Raw genomic sequence first — 14622 nt, 5'->3', positions numbered from 1 at the left:
CCGCCCCCCCCCCCCACGCTCGGACCCCCCCCGCCCGGCACCCCCCGCCAGGAACCCCCTCGGACCCCTGCTCGGACCCCCCCCCCCGGCCCTCCGCCCGGCACCCCCCGCTCGGATCCCCTGCCCTCCGCCCGGACCCCCGCCCGGACCCCTGCCCGGGGCCCCCTCCCCTCCGCCCGGACCCCCGTTCGGACCCCCGCCCGGACCCCCTGCTCGAATCCCCCCGCCCCGCTCGGCCCTCCGCCCGGACCCCCCCCCCCGCTCGAACCCCCCCCCCCGCTCGGACCTCGCGGGGCCGCCCCCGCCCCCCGCCCCCCGCCCCCAGCCGGCTCCGGGCCTCGGCGTCGCCGTGCCGGGGCCACAAGCTCCAGGGAGCCAGGGCGGGGGAAGGTCTTGGCCGCGCCTTGCCCGAAGGCAGCACCGCCGCACCGCCTGGGGCTCGCAGCTTGGCACCAGCCCCTGCAGCATCTCCCCTCCGCTCCCCGCGCCGGGTCTCGTTTCCCTGGTCTTGGAATCTTCGGGAGGGAAGTGTGGATGGACCCAGTCGCAGCTCTCCCCTGACAAGTCCCAGGATAAAAGTTTAAAAAGCGCACGAGGAATGTTGAAGCCACTCGTTCTACTGGAGTGTGAGCGCCTCAAGGACAAGACGCTTCACTGAGCTTCATATCCCGGTGCTTAACACTGTACCCAACCCTTCCTAGGCTCCAATAAACATTGGCTGAAATTAAATTCCTGAACTGACCCAGGGAGAGGAGTTTGAGCCTTTCTGCTTCCTGCCTCCCACTTTCCACCGGGTGCCCTGGACGACACCAGTTGTCTGGTTACTACTGGGATTCAGTGAGGCCCTCTTAATACCAAATTTCCTTTCTAACCAGAGAAGACTTCATCCGTCCGGGTCTCCATCCTATCCAAAAATCCATCCCTCTAACACCTGTCTCGCTTTTGCAGGGCAACGAACTGGAGTTAAGCCCACTCATTTGCCTCTCCAAAGCCGACTCGCTGCTGGCAATTTTGAAGCCACCCTGTTGGCCTGACCGTATTTTAGTAGAGCCTTTAAACGGCTCCACTCATCATCCCAAAACAAGTTAGCTTCGAATTTTTTATAAATCACTGGAGTTGGGTATCTTAGGATTTCTCCTTTCAGTGGATCCTGGCCATGCTACTGAAGCTAAACAAGGAAAAAGAAGGCCAAAGAGACGATAATATTTTCTTTCTGGTAATCATTTTTTAAGTGCAAGGGAGGACTACTATCCCATAATTTAATGTACCCTGAAGAAAATCTGAGTATAACTTAAACATTCATTGTTAAAACCTAGGTTTCCTTCTTTCTTTCTTTCAAGATTTTATTTATTCATGAAAGACATAGAAAGAGAGGCAGAGGGACAAGCAGGCTCCATGTGGGGGCCCCAGAATCATGTACGCCCTGGGCTGAAGGCAGACACTAACCCGCTGAGCCACCCAGGGATCCCCAAAACCTAGGTTTCAATTAGAAACTGATTTTCTGGGAATCCCTGGGTGGCTCAGTGGTTTAGTGCCTGCCTTTGGCCCAGGGCGTGATCCTGGAGTCCCAGGATCAAGTCCCACATTGGGCTCCCTGCATGGAGCCTGCTTCTCCCTCTGCCTGTGTCTCTGCCCCCCCCCCCCTCTCTCTCTCTCTCTCTCTCTCTCTCTCTCTCTGTGTCTTTCATGAATAAATAAATAAATAAAATCTTTAAAAAAAACTGATTTTCTTCTCTAACCTAGCTCAAATAATCCATTTTAGTTTAACTTTTGTGAATTATTTTCTTGATTTTCCCCACTCCTATTTAACTAAATATTTAATTTTATTTCAGTATGAATTGGGTAAAAAGAGTATTAGGAATCCCAAGGTGTATTTGTCAAATCTTTATTCAAGATGCTTGTATGCACTATTTTAGGGTTTTCTTTAACTAAACTAATTTTTCTGGCTCCAAAAGCATAATTAAAAGGGTACTTGTGGAAGAGAGGTTGATTAACTTACTTTAGAATTCACCAATCACAGATTCTTGATATAATAGGCAGCAATTCTAATAGGAGTTGTCCACCCGTTTCTCCACCTTCTGCCTTGGGATTCTGGCTGCCTTGCTTAGATCTTGCTGCCCTCCCTCCCCTGCGTGGCTCCTCCACCAATTATTTTCACACTCGGTGGGGGTCTGCTGGCAGACCTAGTTCCTATACATCTGTGTACCTTGAAGAGGGTGAAATCATGAGAGAGAAGGGAGTAAAAGAGAAGATTGTTGGAACTCAGCTCCAGAGGGGAGAGATGAGAGATGCCTGGGCAGGCTGGCCTCTCCTCCAGCCCCCTGTACTACTTAAGAGCTAAAGATTTTCCAAGGTTGACTTATATTTAACATTTTAAAGCTGACACAGACAAAGTGGAGTTACCCACAGAAGATTCTACATCTGGATTTAATAATGTAGGTTTTAAAACATCTTTCCTAGACAATAAAATTGCATTTATGTAATTGGACTGTGAATTTAGGGGCCTCGATTTGGGTTTTATCCTCTATTTTACAGGCAAAATATGACCTAAACAAACTTATCCGTTACATATCACTTCCCTCCTCTGCTAATATTTTCCTTCCCTCTCTTCTTTCATTCCTCCTTGCTGCTACCAACATGCAGACATTTAGGATATCCAGGCTCAGTCAAATCCGTGAAATGCATTTCTTTCTCCCATCCCACCACATTGCAGCATGTGTGCGAGGGGAGGAGGGGTGTTTGCAAGGAGAAATTCTCTCCTGTCTGAATTAGTCAGGACCTAGCCACAGATCCCTCCTCAGATTCTCATCACCTCGTATCACAGATATCAAAGCCAAAGGAAAGGGGAGTCAACTCCATCTTGTTACAGCTGCAAAACCCCTTTGCTGATTTTTTTTTCTGCCTTGCAATCCCTTCGGCAGCAAAAAAGAGCAAGGAAAAGGAACTGAAAGAAATTAGTATTTGACACCTTGCAGGCATTCCCCTACCACAACACTTAGAAGGCCCCAGGAGGTCCCCTATAATACCCCTTGTCAGTTCTGTGACCTCCCGATTCCATCATGCAACCTCATTGATTCGAGTCCCAAGAGCTCAACTACCCACAGCCTCTTGGCTTAAAACCTAAAAAAGTGAACAGGTCATCTGCTTGCTCATATCACAGCAGGGAGTCTTGGGGATAGGCATGGGGTACATATACAACTATGTTTTATGTATATAAACACTTGGTTTTATGGTTGTTTCGGAAATGATTTTACTTCACATGTGTGATGGGTTGAATAGCTCTTGTATTTGGAAATACAATCGATATGCATATTATTTTTACAGAGTTCCAAAAACCAGTATACAAAATAACTTTTGGAAAAGTTCCATTTGCAATTTGGGTACTGCCTGTATTTGGAAAAGCTAAGTTTTTGAACATATGGCATAAAATCAGCATTTACTTGTACAATTCCAAGCGCAAAAAAAATTGTTAAAAGAACACTGAGCACTGCTCTTTCACATAAAAGGAAAAAAATATCAAATTATATGAAAGCCTGTGTGGGGGCCATGGGAAATTTGAAATTATAAGACATTATCAGGCTGTTAGGGCAGAGGAATACAATAAGAGAATAATATATTTAGCTAAACGTTTAAGAAAATAAAAGGTCCAGAAACAGATGATGAATTGCTAAATGAATGGTACAGTGATTCAGAGGCAGATGTCTACAGCTAGCAGGATGTCTCTGGCAGCAGAGGGCCCACATTCTTCTCTGCCAGCCTTCAGTCATGAAGATGTCTGAGGACCCACAACTGCAACAGCAGCCCTAAATATAACAATATATAAATACATATATGGAGTGTATATAGTGTTGAAGAGCAAAAGATAAGTTCCGCTTAAGTCATTTGCTCTCTATTTTTCTCATTATTTAAAACTGAATTCTCTAAAAAAAAGAACAAAGTACCTTTTTAAAATTTTGATTTTTTAAAAAAAGATTTTATTTTTGAGTAATCTCTAACACCTAACATGGAGCTTGAACTCAGAACCCTGAGATTAAGCATCACGTGCTTTTCTACAACAATTAATAAATGGAACTTACCCAGAGAAACAAACAAACAAAAAAGAAGAGTTCCATGCTCCACCAACTGATCCAGTCAGGCACCCTAAAATTTTTATATTTTTAAAATTTTATACAATCTTGGTATAATCTCTATATGGAAACTAATCCTACAGATTCATTTTCAGTATTAGTCGAATAATACAAAGAGATGAGGAGTATATATAGCATATATTTTATATATGTCTCAAAAATATATAGTTACTTCAGCTTTGGAATCAAACCAATGCTCAGTCTGGCCTAGTTCTTCCTATGGGATCTGTGGTGAGTTCCCTTACTTCCCTAAGCCACCGGCTTGACAAGAGGGACAATAATAGTACTTGCATGATAAATCTCTGCGTGGAGTAACGATATAATGCATATAAACTGTTGAACATAGTACTTAAAAATGCCAACTATAGTACAGTAGAATATTCTCAGTAACTGCTTTTGAACTCTTAACCACTCAAATTAAGTCACCCCAGTGAGAACCCGCCTAAACAAAGCACGAAGTGTGTACAGAGCTCCCTTCCCAGCCAGCTTGTACCTCTTAGTTACTGCGCCTCAGTAATTCCCCTCTTGGATGAATGACAAACACAAGGCTGCTCTAGCTCCACTCACTGGAGCATTTGTCTTCTCTGATGTGTTGGCTTTCTCTACCCCTCAACAAGTTTGGTCCCCGAAAGCCAATGAAACACTAAGTATTTTGAGTTAAAACATTTTTCCTAAGGAGTTTGCCGAAGCATAATGAGTGGTTTTCAAACCCCTCAGCTGCAGGTGGGCTGTGGCCGCAGATGAAAAGAATAAAGATTGGAAGAAAAACATCACTAGAACTTCTTGCCAGTGATCTGAGAATCACAGAACCTAGTGCTGAAAAGGAGTTAGAGCTCCAATTTTCTGTCAAAAGCAGCAATCCTTCTCCAAGTGAACTTCTAGCTTTTTCTTGAAAAAAAAATTTTTTTTAAAGATTTTATTTATTTATGGGATCCCTGGGTGGCTCAGCGGTTTGGTGCCTGCCTTTGGCCCAGGGCACGATCTGGAGTCCAGGATCGAGTCCCACATCGGGCTCCCTGCGTGGAGCCTGCTTCTCCCTCTGCCTGTGTCTCTGCCTCTCTCTCTATATATATATATATCTATCATGAATAAATAAATCTTTAAAAAAAGATTTTATTTATTCATTCATGAGAGACACAGGCAGAGGGAGAAGCAGGCTCCACGCAGGGAGCCCGATGTGGGACTTGATCTGGGGACTCCAGAATCACGCCCTGAGCCTATGGCAGGCACTAAACCACTGAGCCACCCAGGGATCCTTCTTTCTTGAAAACTATTGATGGAGCAAATTCTTACTTGGGAGCCAGCATACTCCATCTCTAGAAAGACCAAATTGGCTCCCGAGCTTCTCCCAGGGCGGCCGTGCAGGAGGAGGCTGTGATGGCTGATGAGATCGCCAAGGCTCAGGCTTCCCAGCCTGGAGGTGACACAATCTTTGGAAAGATCATCCGCAAGGAAATCCCAGCCAAAATCATTTTTGAGGATGACCAATGTCTTACTTTCCATGACAGTTCTCCTCAAGCACCAACTCATTTTCTGGTGATACCCAAGAAACATATATCCCAGATTTCTGTAGCAGAAGATGATGATGAAAGTCTTCTTGGACATTTAATGATTGTTGGCAAGAAATGTGCTGCTGATCTGGGCCTGAAGAAAGGTTATCGAATGGTGGTGAATGTGGGTTCAGATGGGGGACAGTCTGTCTATCATGTTCATCTCCATGTTCTTGGAGGCCAGCAGATGAATTGACCTCCTGGTTAAGCACGTTTTAGGGATAGTTTTCCTTTCTCTAGGCAATGGTCAATATTTCTAAGTTCCAGTATGTTAAACAGTATACTTACTTTTGCCTGTGTATGGATAGATTGAAGAAATAATTTTTAAAACCCATACATAATAAAAGACAATGTTGCATGGTTAAAAAAAGAAAGACCAAATTGTTGGAAAAATCTCTCCTTTCACTGAGCTAAGAGAAACCTAACTGACCTCGCTGTGATTCAGGTAAATTGATTCAGTATCCATTTAGAATCCAGCAGACCTAGGTTCAAATCCCTGTTTTTTGTTTCTTGGCCTCCAGGGGGTACTTAAAGACTCTCCCCCAATACTTATAGATATATATTTTTAAGATTTTATTTATTTATTCATGAGAGACACACAGAAAGAGGCAGAGACATAGGCAGAGGGAGAAGCAGGGTCCTCACAGGGAGCTAATTGTAAAAAGCCTGCCTTTGTCTAGGCTTGTCTTCCATGCATAAATGTCCTCTGGAGAACTCATTGCCTGAGAATGGGGGTGAAATATGGTATGTGGGAAGAGGCGGAGGTAGGATATAGGGATCCTGGCTCCCTACTTATCAATCACTGCTAACCTCTCTAAATACAGTTTGCCTATCTGTAATACAGAGAGAACAATTCTACTTAATAGAGTTGTAAGAATTAGAAACAGTATGTTAAGTGCTAGACACTGAACAAATGACAATTATCAGGACTTTTCGGCTTCTTCCAGGAGCCAAATGGCAGCCAATAAACAGTCACTGAACAAATGTAAATGAGCTTAAAAAATGTTTTTGGGCAGTATAGTAGTATAGTGACTACAAAAGGATCACAAACTAGCAGCTAGTAGGATGAACATGCCATCCAGATATATTTTATTTGATATAGGACTATTTTAAAGTTGATTTTCATGCATTTTAAAAATCAGTTGTTTGCAAAATTATGGACTACCAGCTTCCCTTGTGTATCTGTTAGAATGTTTTTTCTGCTCCAAGTAAAAGACACCTCAACTCCAACGGCCTTAAAATAAGGCATTTTAACAGACTTTATGACCTTATACAATCAGAAATGCAGATTTCTCCGGGGTTGATTGCGTCAGTGCCTAGCTATGTCATTAAACTTCCAGGCTCTTTCTCTCTCTCCTTGGTCATCTTAGTGCTAGCTTGCTTCATCTTAGACTCTCAGCAAATAACAATGCATTACGACGAGACAGAAAAAGACAAGATTGTTCTTTCTGTGCCTCTTTATTAGGAGCAAAGACCCTCTCCCAGAAACTTCCTCAGAGATTTCTCCTCACATTTAGTTTGTCATTATTGGGTCACGTGCCCATTCCTGAACCATTCAATGGCAGAAAGTATAGACTTACTATGATTAGCTTGGATTGATTATCTGGAGTGTAATGTGTGCTTAGGAAGAGACTGACCCATATACATAGTACCCTTGAAAAATGAAAAGATCTGGCAATACGGCGACCCAAATACCCACATGGCAACACATGTCTGTTTCCATCCATAGACCTAGGGAACAGTCTTCAGTTCATCATGGCCACCACCTGCCTGGACTTTGTATCTTTTTTTTTTTTTAAGGTTTTATTTGTTTATTCATAGAGTCAGAGAGAGAGAGAGAGAGAGAGAGAGGCAGAGACACAGGCAGAGGGAGAGGCAGGCATCATACAGAGATGCCCGATGTGGGACTCGATCCCGGGTCTCCAGGATCACGCCCTGGGCCGCAGGCAGCGCCAAACCGCTGCGCCACCGGGGCTGCCCCCTGCCTGGACTTGGTAAGTATGTAAATTTATTACATTTTGTTTATACTTTTTTACCTTGCAGGAATTTCATGCCAAATTATAATGCTTCATGGGTATTTCAGCTTACAGATTCTGGTGACTAATGAATGGGTTATTTTTCAGTATCTCTAGCAAGGTAACAAATATTTTGTTCTACAATTTAGCAGCTTAAAAACAACAAGCATTTATTATCTCACAGAGTTCCTGAAAATCAGGAATCTGAGGCTGGGTAAACTGGGTGTTTCCGAGACACCTTCACAAGGTCTCTTGTGAAGCTGCAGTCAAGTTTCTTTGCGGATGGGATGGGACGATGGTTGCCTGAGTGGCTGACTGTGCTAGAGGATCTGCTTCCTAGCTCATTCGTGGAGCTGCTGGCTGAAGGCCTCAAGTTCCTCACCATAGGCACTTCTCCACAGAGCCACTCACAACATGACCTTGGCTTCCCCGTGCCAGTGATCCAAAAGAGCAAGAAAATGACCAAGACAGAAGCTGCAAAGATTTTTAAAATCTAGTCTCAGAGGTGACACATATTCTATCACTCACATGGTAAACTGACCCTGGTGCAGTGGAGGAGGGGACTACACAAGAGTGTGGATTCCAGGAATTGGGGGGTCATTGGGGGACCACTGCTAAGGCTAACTACCATAGTTCTGCAAAATTGCTATATAACAGAAAATTTAAACAGATACGGTTGGGAATCCCTGGGTGGCTCAGTGGTTTGATGCCTGCCTTCAGCCCAGGGTGTGATCCTGGAGTCCCCGGATCGAGTCCCACATCGGGCTCCCTGCATGGAGCCTGCTTCTCCCTCTGCCTGTGTCTCTGCCTCTCTCTCTGTGTCTCTCGTGAATAAATAAATAAAAATATTTAAAATACAAATAAACAGTACTGTATCTGTAGTGTGCCTCTATGAATTGTCTAAATGCTAAATATCTTATGGAGTGGTTGCCAATTAAACAATCGTTTTACATAAACCACAGTCATCTGTAAACATATGTCTGAATTTCCCAACAATTGCATCTCCCACTCTACTTTCTGAACAGACTCATCCTTATGCTTCATCTGGCTGAAAGAAAATACAAGGTTTTATCAATGATTTCAGATATCCAGACTCCTAGTAAAAGACTCCCAAGTGTATCAGCTACCTGGTAAGACTCAATGTGTCAACCAGTCTGGCATTATTAACATTTTAATAGGACAAAAGAATGTGTGGAATGGACAAAGGAATTATGAGATTTCTGACATTCCCTTAACTGAGTCTAGGGGACCAGTGATTGAGATAAGGAAGGTGCCTCTTAAAATCGTGTCACTTGTAAGGTTGTCCATATTAGAATACTGCTAATTAGAATACATACAAAGAAGCATAAAGTAAAACAAAAATAGCCGTGGTTTAATTTGATGAAAAGACTACAATCGTTTTCAGTTAAATTGTATTCACTATCTAAAACAAACAAATCCCAACATTTTGTAATGCAACAATGTTTTTTCTTCTTCAAGAAATTAAGTTACACATATTTGTGTTGCTTTCTACACAACATTCATCTGAACAAAACCCCCAAAGCACCAAAAGGCCTACATTTATTCATAATACTGCTATAACAACTAGAAACAAAATTTGTTGATAGAGCTGAAATCAGAAAGAATTTCTTTTTTTCTCTCCTTTCATAAAATAGTTATATTGTGAAGGACATATGTCCTCATTTTGGTACTGAACGTTAGATACAGTTTTGAAACAGAGACTCATTGGCAGTATTTATAGCTAAGTTATGTAATAAAACAAACTCAGGGCATTAAAAATATGACGTTACTCGTTACTCTCGAATTGCCTTTATTTTTAGAAAGCTTAGAAACCTTTACCCAGTGTAAAAAGGCTCTATGTATGACTCAATATTCTTTGCTTATCAAATGGTCATGAGAAAGATGAACTTGGCCCATCGGTCAACAAGGAAAACAAGATTTGGCATATTGCATCACTTATATTGGTGCTCACAGCTGAGTCTAAAGGAAACACAACTTTATGGAAGATGCTGGGTTTCTAATCTAAGAATCTAAAATAAGAAATATTAACTAGGAAGGTTTTGTTCTGTTAAAGAATGGCTGTTAATGCAGTGCATATGTCTTGTGGAAAGCCTGTCTTCAGAAATATTTTAAGTAAATTATTTCAAAGAATCAAAAATAACTTTGAATGACATTAACCTTTGGAACTTACCTAGCTCAACAGGGCATATAATGATTACAGCAGAAGGAAGAAACCTGTAAGAAATGGACCTTTTGAAGTGAAGAGTTTAAACTGTTTAAACACTGAAAAACAATGAAAAAACCCTGAACAATGACATTGTTCAAATTCATCTCAGCAGTTTGCTATCAATTTGACCATTTGGGCAAGATATATGACCTCTCTTTTTTTTATTTTTTATTTTTTTTAAGATTTTATTTATTTATTCATGAGAGACACAGAGAGAGAGGCAGAGACACAGGCAGAGGGAGAAGCAGGCTCCATGCAGGGAGCCCGATATGGAACTTGATCCTAGGACTCCAGGATCACACCCTGAGCCAAAGGCAGGCGCTAAACCCCTGAGCCACCCAGGGATCCCCAATACATAACCTCTCTAAGCATCCTTAAATTGTTATGAGAATTAAGTGGGATAATTTTTGTAAAACACTTACTTGGGACCTTGGCTTTGTTTGTATGAGGGAAAAATCAAAAGAATATTAATTAAAGAGAAACTGAACAGGGTTTAATTCATTAATTGCTATTACTGAAAATAATAAATGGCTTTGAAAACTGGTGGTCATTAACAGAAACATTTCCAAAGAAATTATGTATTTATAATATCATATTATGCAATGTAATTATTAAGGGTAGAGCTGTTCAAACTCCAACTCTGCTTCTTGCTACTCAAGTGACATCAAGCAAATTGCTTACTTGTAACTTTTAGCTCAGCTTACTCATCCATAAAATGAGGATAGTTCTAATACCAATCTCAGAGGAGATGATTGATGATTAAATAAAAACATGATAACAGCATGGTACCTGGCATATAGTCAGTTCTAGATAGATGATGTCTACTAATACTATTATTAAAAAACAAATATAGAATAAGACATCTAAAGTTCTGGTGAGAGAAGATGAAAAGAATATTGGCTTTTCTTTACTGCTTTTAATTGAATATGGCACACACTGGGTCACGAGGCTGTCTTTTGAGAAAAGGAGAAGAGATGTAAGGTTTTTTGTTTTTATGATAGTCACAGAGAGAGAGAGAGGCAGAGACATAGGCAGAAGCAGGCTCCATGCACCGGGAGCCCGATGTGGGATTCGATCCCGGGTCTCCAGGATCACGCCCTGGGCCAAAGGCAGGTGCTAAACCGCTGCACCACCCAGGGATCCCGAGATGTAAGTTCTTGATGCGGTTTATGAAACTACAGGTTCAGTAACAAGCTTGGCCTGCCTAGGAGCTAAGTAAACACTAGGTTCACCGCTTCCAACTCAATGATGCTTAAAAGCGAGCATACAATCCTCTGCCAACAGAAAATACTGATCCGTTAACAAAAATGTTACCTGAAAGAGCTTCTATATACCTGTGCTTTCTTTTAAAGAAAGGGAAAGCAAAGACTCCTTGTTTCTAAACATTTTAAGGTGCTCACCCTAGGCTTTTGCATGAATTCCTGAGTATTAAAAGGCCAAAGGAATGAGAAGAAATTCCATTTGCTCAGCCCTGGATGGATAATGCTTCCAAAGCTTCCTTGCAGGCTATTGTCAGCTGTAAACGATTTTATTCCCCCTCCTTTCCCCAGGCCCCCTCCATCACACTCTCTGAAAAGTCATCTATATCCTTGGCAGATTTCTAATAGTTAACTTTTCCATTAGAAAAAGGGAGTAGTACAAGTAATGTGATTATTGATAAGCAGAATTTACTAAATTTTTCTTAACATTAGTAATTAAAATTATTCTTTGTATTGTCACTGTTCCATCTAAATAAGGAATACTATATTGTCTGATGGACAGCACATAGATTGATGACCAATGGCCATTATGTTAAATTCTACTTAGCCATCTGACAGCTCAGATCTTTGCTACCTTCTCTGAGTTGCATCCATGAATGACAAAGCCACCTCAGAGTGATACTGCGCAGAGAAGTGAAAACTGCTATGTTGACTACTTCATTAGCACTACAAATGGGATGTTTTATGCCCCATTTTCCCCCTTTGTATTAGCTCAATGCTTGTTCAATATTTTTAGAGGGGGCAGCCCGGGTGGCTCAGTGGTTTAGTGCCACCTTCAGCCCGGGGCATGATTCTGGAGACCCGGGATCAAGTCCCACGTCGTCGGGCTCCCTGTGTGGAGCCTGCTTCTCCCTCTGCCTGTGTTTCTGCCTCTGTGTGTGTGTGTGTGTGTGTCTCATGAATAAATAAATAAAATCTTTATATATATATATGTGTGTGTGTGTGTGTGTGTATATATATACATATATATATTATTTTTTTATAGAGGGCTAATGGTTTTTTTCACTACTAAAGCACGTGTTGAGAAAGTTTCATAATCCAGACTGAGTTAGAACTGTTAAGGAAAAGTTGAAGCCCCTTGAGAAACATGCTAGCCTTAAAAAAAAAAAAAATCTCACCCAATGTTTTTGGAGTCCTGATGTCTAGGAAATAATGTGTACTTAATTAAAATCTTAGCTTCTTTGGGAAAGAAGTGAACTTTGTCTTTTAAATGGTAGACAAAGGAATTCAGACCAAATTAAAATGTTGCAAAGCCTTTGAAACACAAAACAAACAAAATATCACCACTATTATGCATTGGTGCTTTTTTGGTTTCCAACACAGGAATTTGACATTTTTTTTTAGCTTTATTAAAAATATATTAGGGACGCCTACATGACTCAGTTGATTAAGTGTCTGCCTTCAGCTCAGATCGTGATCCTAGGCTTCTGTCCTGGGATGGAGCACATCACTGTTGGGCTCCCCGCTCAGCGGGGAATCTGCTTCTCCCTCTCTCTCTGCCCCAACCCCGCTCAAGTGCCAGCATGCACACTCAAGCTCTCTCACTCTCTCTCAAATAAATAAATAAAATCTTTTTAAAAAATAAATAAAAATAGGGCAGCCCGGGTGGCTCAGCGGCTTGGCGCTGCCTTCAGACCAGGGTGTGGTCCGGAGACCTGGGATTGAGTCCCACGTTGGGCTCTCTGCGTAGAGCCTGCTTCTCCCTCTGCCTGTGTCTCTGACTCTCTCTCTGTGTGTGTCTTTCGTGAGTAGATTGATAAAATCTTTAAAAAATTAAAAATAAAAATGAATAAAAATATAAAACACTTAGGCCATTGAATTTCATGTTAGGTAGCATTTTTGTTTTTTCTTTTAATGGAGAAATCAGTGGTGATCATCTCCATTTTCCTCTGGATTTCAAGTACCAATTGTGGTAACTACAACACTATACTTTGGGTTGACCCTTGGGCTGCCTTACCTACTGGCAACGGTAGCAGTGAGAGTTTTGCCTTAGTTCTGGGCACAAATTTCTAAACCAAAGCTTGAGGACATTGGGTATTACCTGGGCTTTAGCTCTATTTTCTGTTTTTCCTATTATAAGGGCTCTATATGGGACGCCTGGGTGGCTTAGTGGTTGAGCGTCTGCCTTCAGCTCAGGGCATGATCCTGGAGTCCCAGGATTGAGCCCCACATCAGGCTTCTTGCAGGGAGCCTGCTTCTCCCTCTGCCTGTGTCTCTGCCTCTCTCTCTCTCTCTCTCTCTCTCTCTCTCTCTCTCTCTGTCATAAATAGATAAAATCTTTTAAAAAAATAAAATAACAGCTTTATACCCTAGTCACCCTCTTTTCTCCATATCAACATAGAACAATGCTAGTGTAAGGGACTCAGGCCTTTTCTGAATCTTCTCCAGGTCACAGGTGTCCTCTACTTTAAACCTTCCCTTTAAATTCTCTTTGCAATTAAGGGGCACCCAAGTAGCTCACTCAGTTAAGTGTCCAACTCTTGATTTCAGCTCAGGTCATATTCTCAGGGTCCTGGGATTGAGCTCTGTGGGGGTCAGGGTGTCTGTGCTCAGCAGGGAGTCTGCTTCAAGATTCTCTCCTTCTCCCTCTGCCCCTCTCCCTGAGCACATGCATGTGCATCCATGCTCTCTTTCTCTCAAATACATAACACTTTAAATTATCTTTGCAATTAAAAGAAATTGTTTCTATGTGCCCTACTGTGATGACTTTGTCTTAGACACTTGGTCATTTGTTTATTTTCTTTGGCTATACTCTGTTTCTATTATTGTTGCTGTTTTTTTTATTGTGTCCCTCAAATGCATCCAGTTCACTGCCATTTCAGGCCTCTTATACTTGCTGCTCCCTCTTCTAAGAATGCCCCTTCACAGAGCCAGTTCTTCATCCCCTAGAACTTAATCAGCTATCACCTCCCCAGATAGGTCTCTCCATTCTTTCTTTTTTAAAAGATTTTATTTATTTATTTATTTATTTATTTATTTATTTATTTATTTATTTATTTATGAGAGAGAGAAGGAGAGAGGCAGAAACATAGTCAGAGGGAGAAGCAGGCTCCCTGAGGGGAGCCCTATGTGGGACTCCATTCCATGACCCCGGGATCACACCCTGAGCCAAAGTCAGAGATGTTCAACCACTGAGCTACCCAGCTTGCCCCTGGTCTCTCCATTCTTTACCTAAAACATTCATCATCAAACCTCCTCCCAAGTCACTCTCTATCCCATTACACTTTTCTTTTTCCTTCATAGCACTTACCATTTTCTGAAATAATCTTTGTCTTTTACTATGTATAATGTCTGACTCCACATTCCACCAGGGCAGGGATCTTGTCTACTTTTGTTCTTTACAGAATCCCTGGTGTTTAGCACAAGGCCTATAGATATGTTACAAATATTTCTTGAATGAATGAATGAATGAATGAATAACTGTCTTCCCCTTCTCTATCTAAA

General features: G+C 42.0%; 2 protein-coding genes across 2 annotated transcripts in view; one reads left to right on the top strand and one right to left on the bottom strand.

Moving 5' to 3' along the window:
• PRSS12 (serine protease 12) overlaps window positions 1-14622 on the bottom strand; it is a 139241-nt gene that overhangs the window by 77671 nt on the left and 46948 nt on the right. The gene's annotated exons all lie outside the window — the stretch shown is intronic.
• On the top strand, window positions 5505-5890 carry LOC129521199 (adenosine 5'-monophosphoramidase HINT1-like). Its single transcript, XM_055342477.1, has one exon. It carries the CDS (start codon window positions 5505-5507, stop codon window positions 5871-5873), a length of 369 nt encoding a protein of 122 aa, XP_055198452.1. The 3' UTR covers window positions 5874-5890.

This window comes from Nyctereutes procyonoides, unplaced genomic scaffold (assembly GCF_905146905.1).
Source record: "Nyctereutes procyonoides isolate TBG_1078 unplaced genomic scaffold, NYPRO_anot_genome, whole genome shotgun sequence".
Classification (NCBI taxonomy): domain Eukaryota; kingdom Metazoa; phylum Chordata; class Mammalia; order Carnivora; family Canidae; genus Nyctereutes; species Nyctereutes procyonoides.
The sequence above is the reverse complement of the archived record's forward strand: the minus strand, read 5'-3'. Positions and strand labels throughout refer to the sequence as shown.

Bases quoted from the DNA above. Each gene is read 5' to 3' on its own strand.
- LOC129521199 (XM_055342477.1), top strand. From the start codon at position 5,505: ATGGCTGATGAGATCGCCAAGGCTCAGGCTTCCCAGCCTGGAGGTGAC.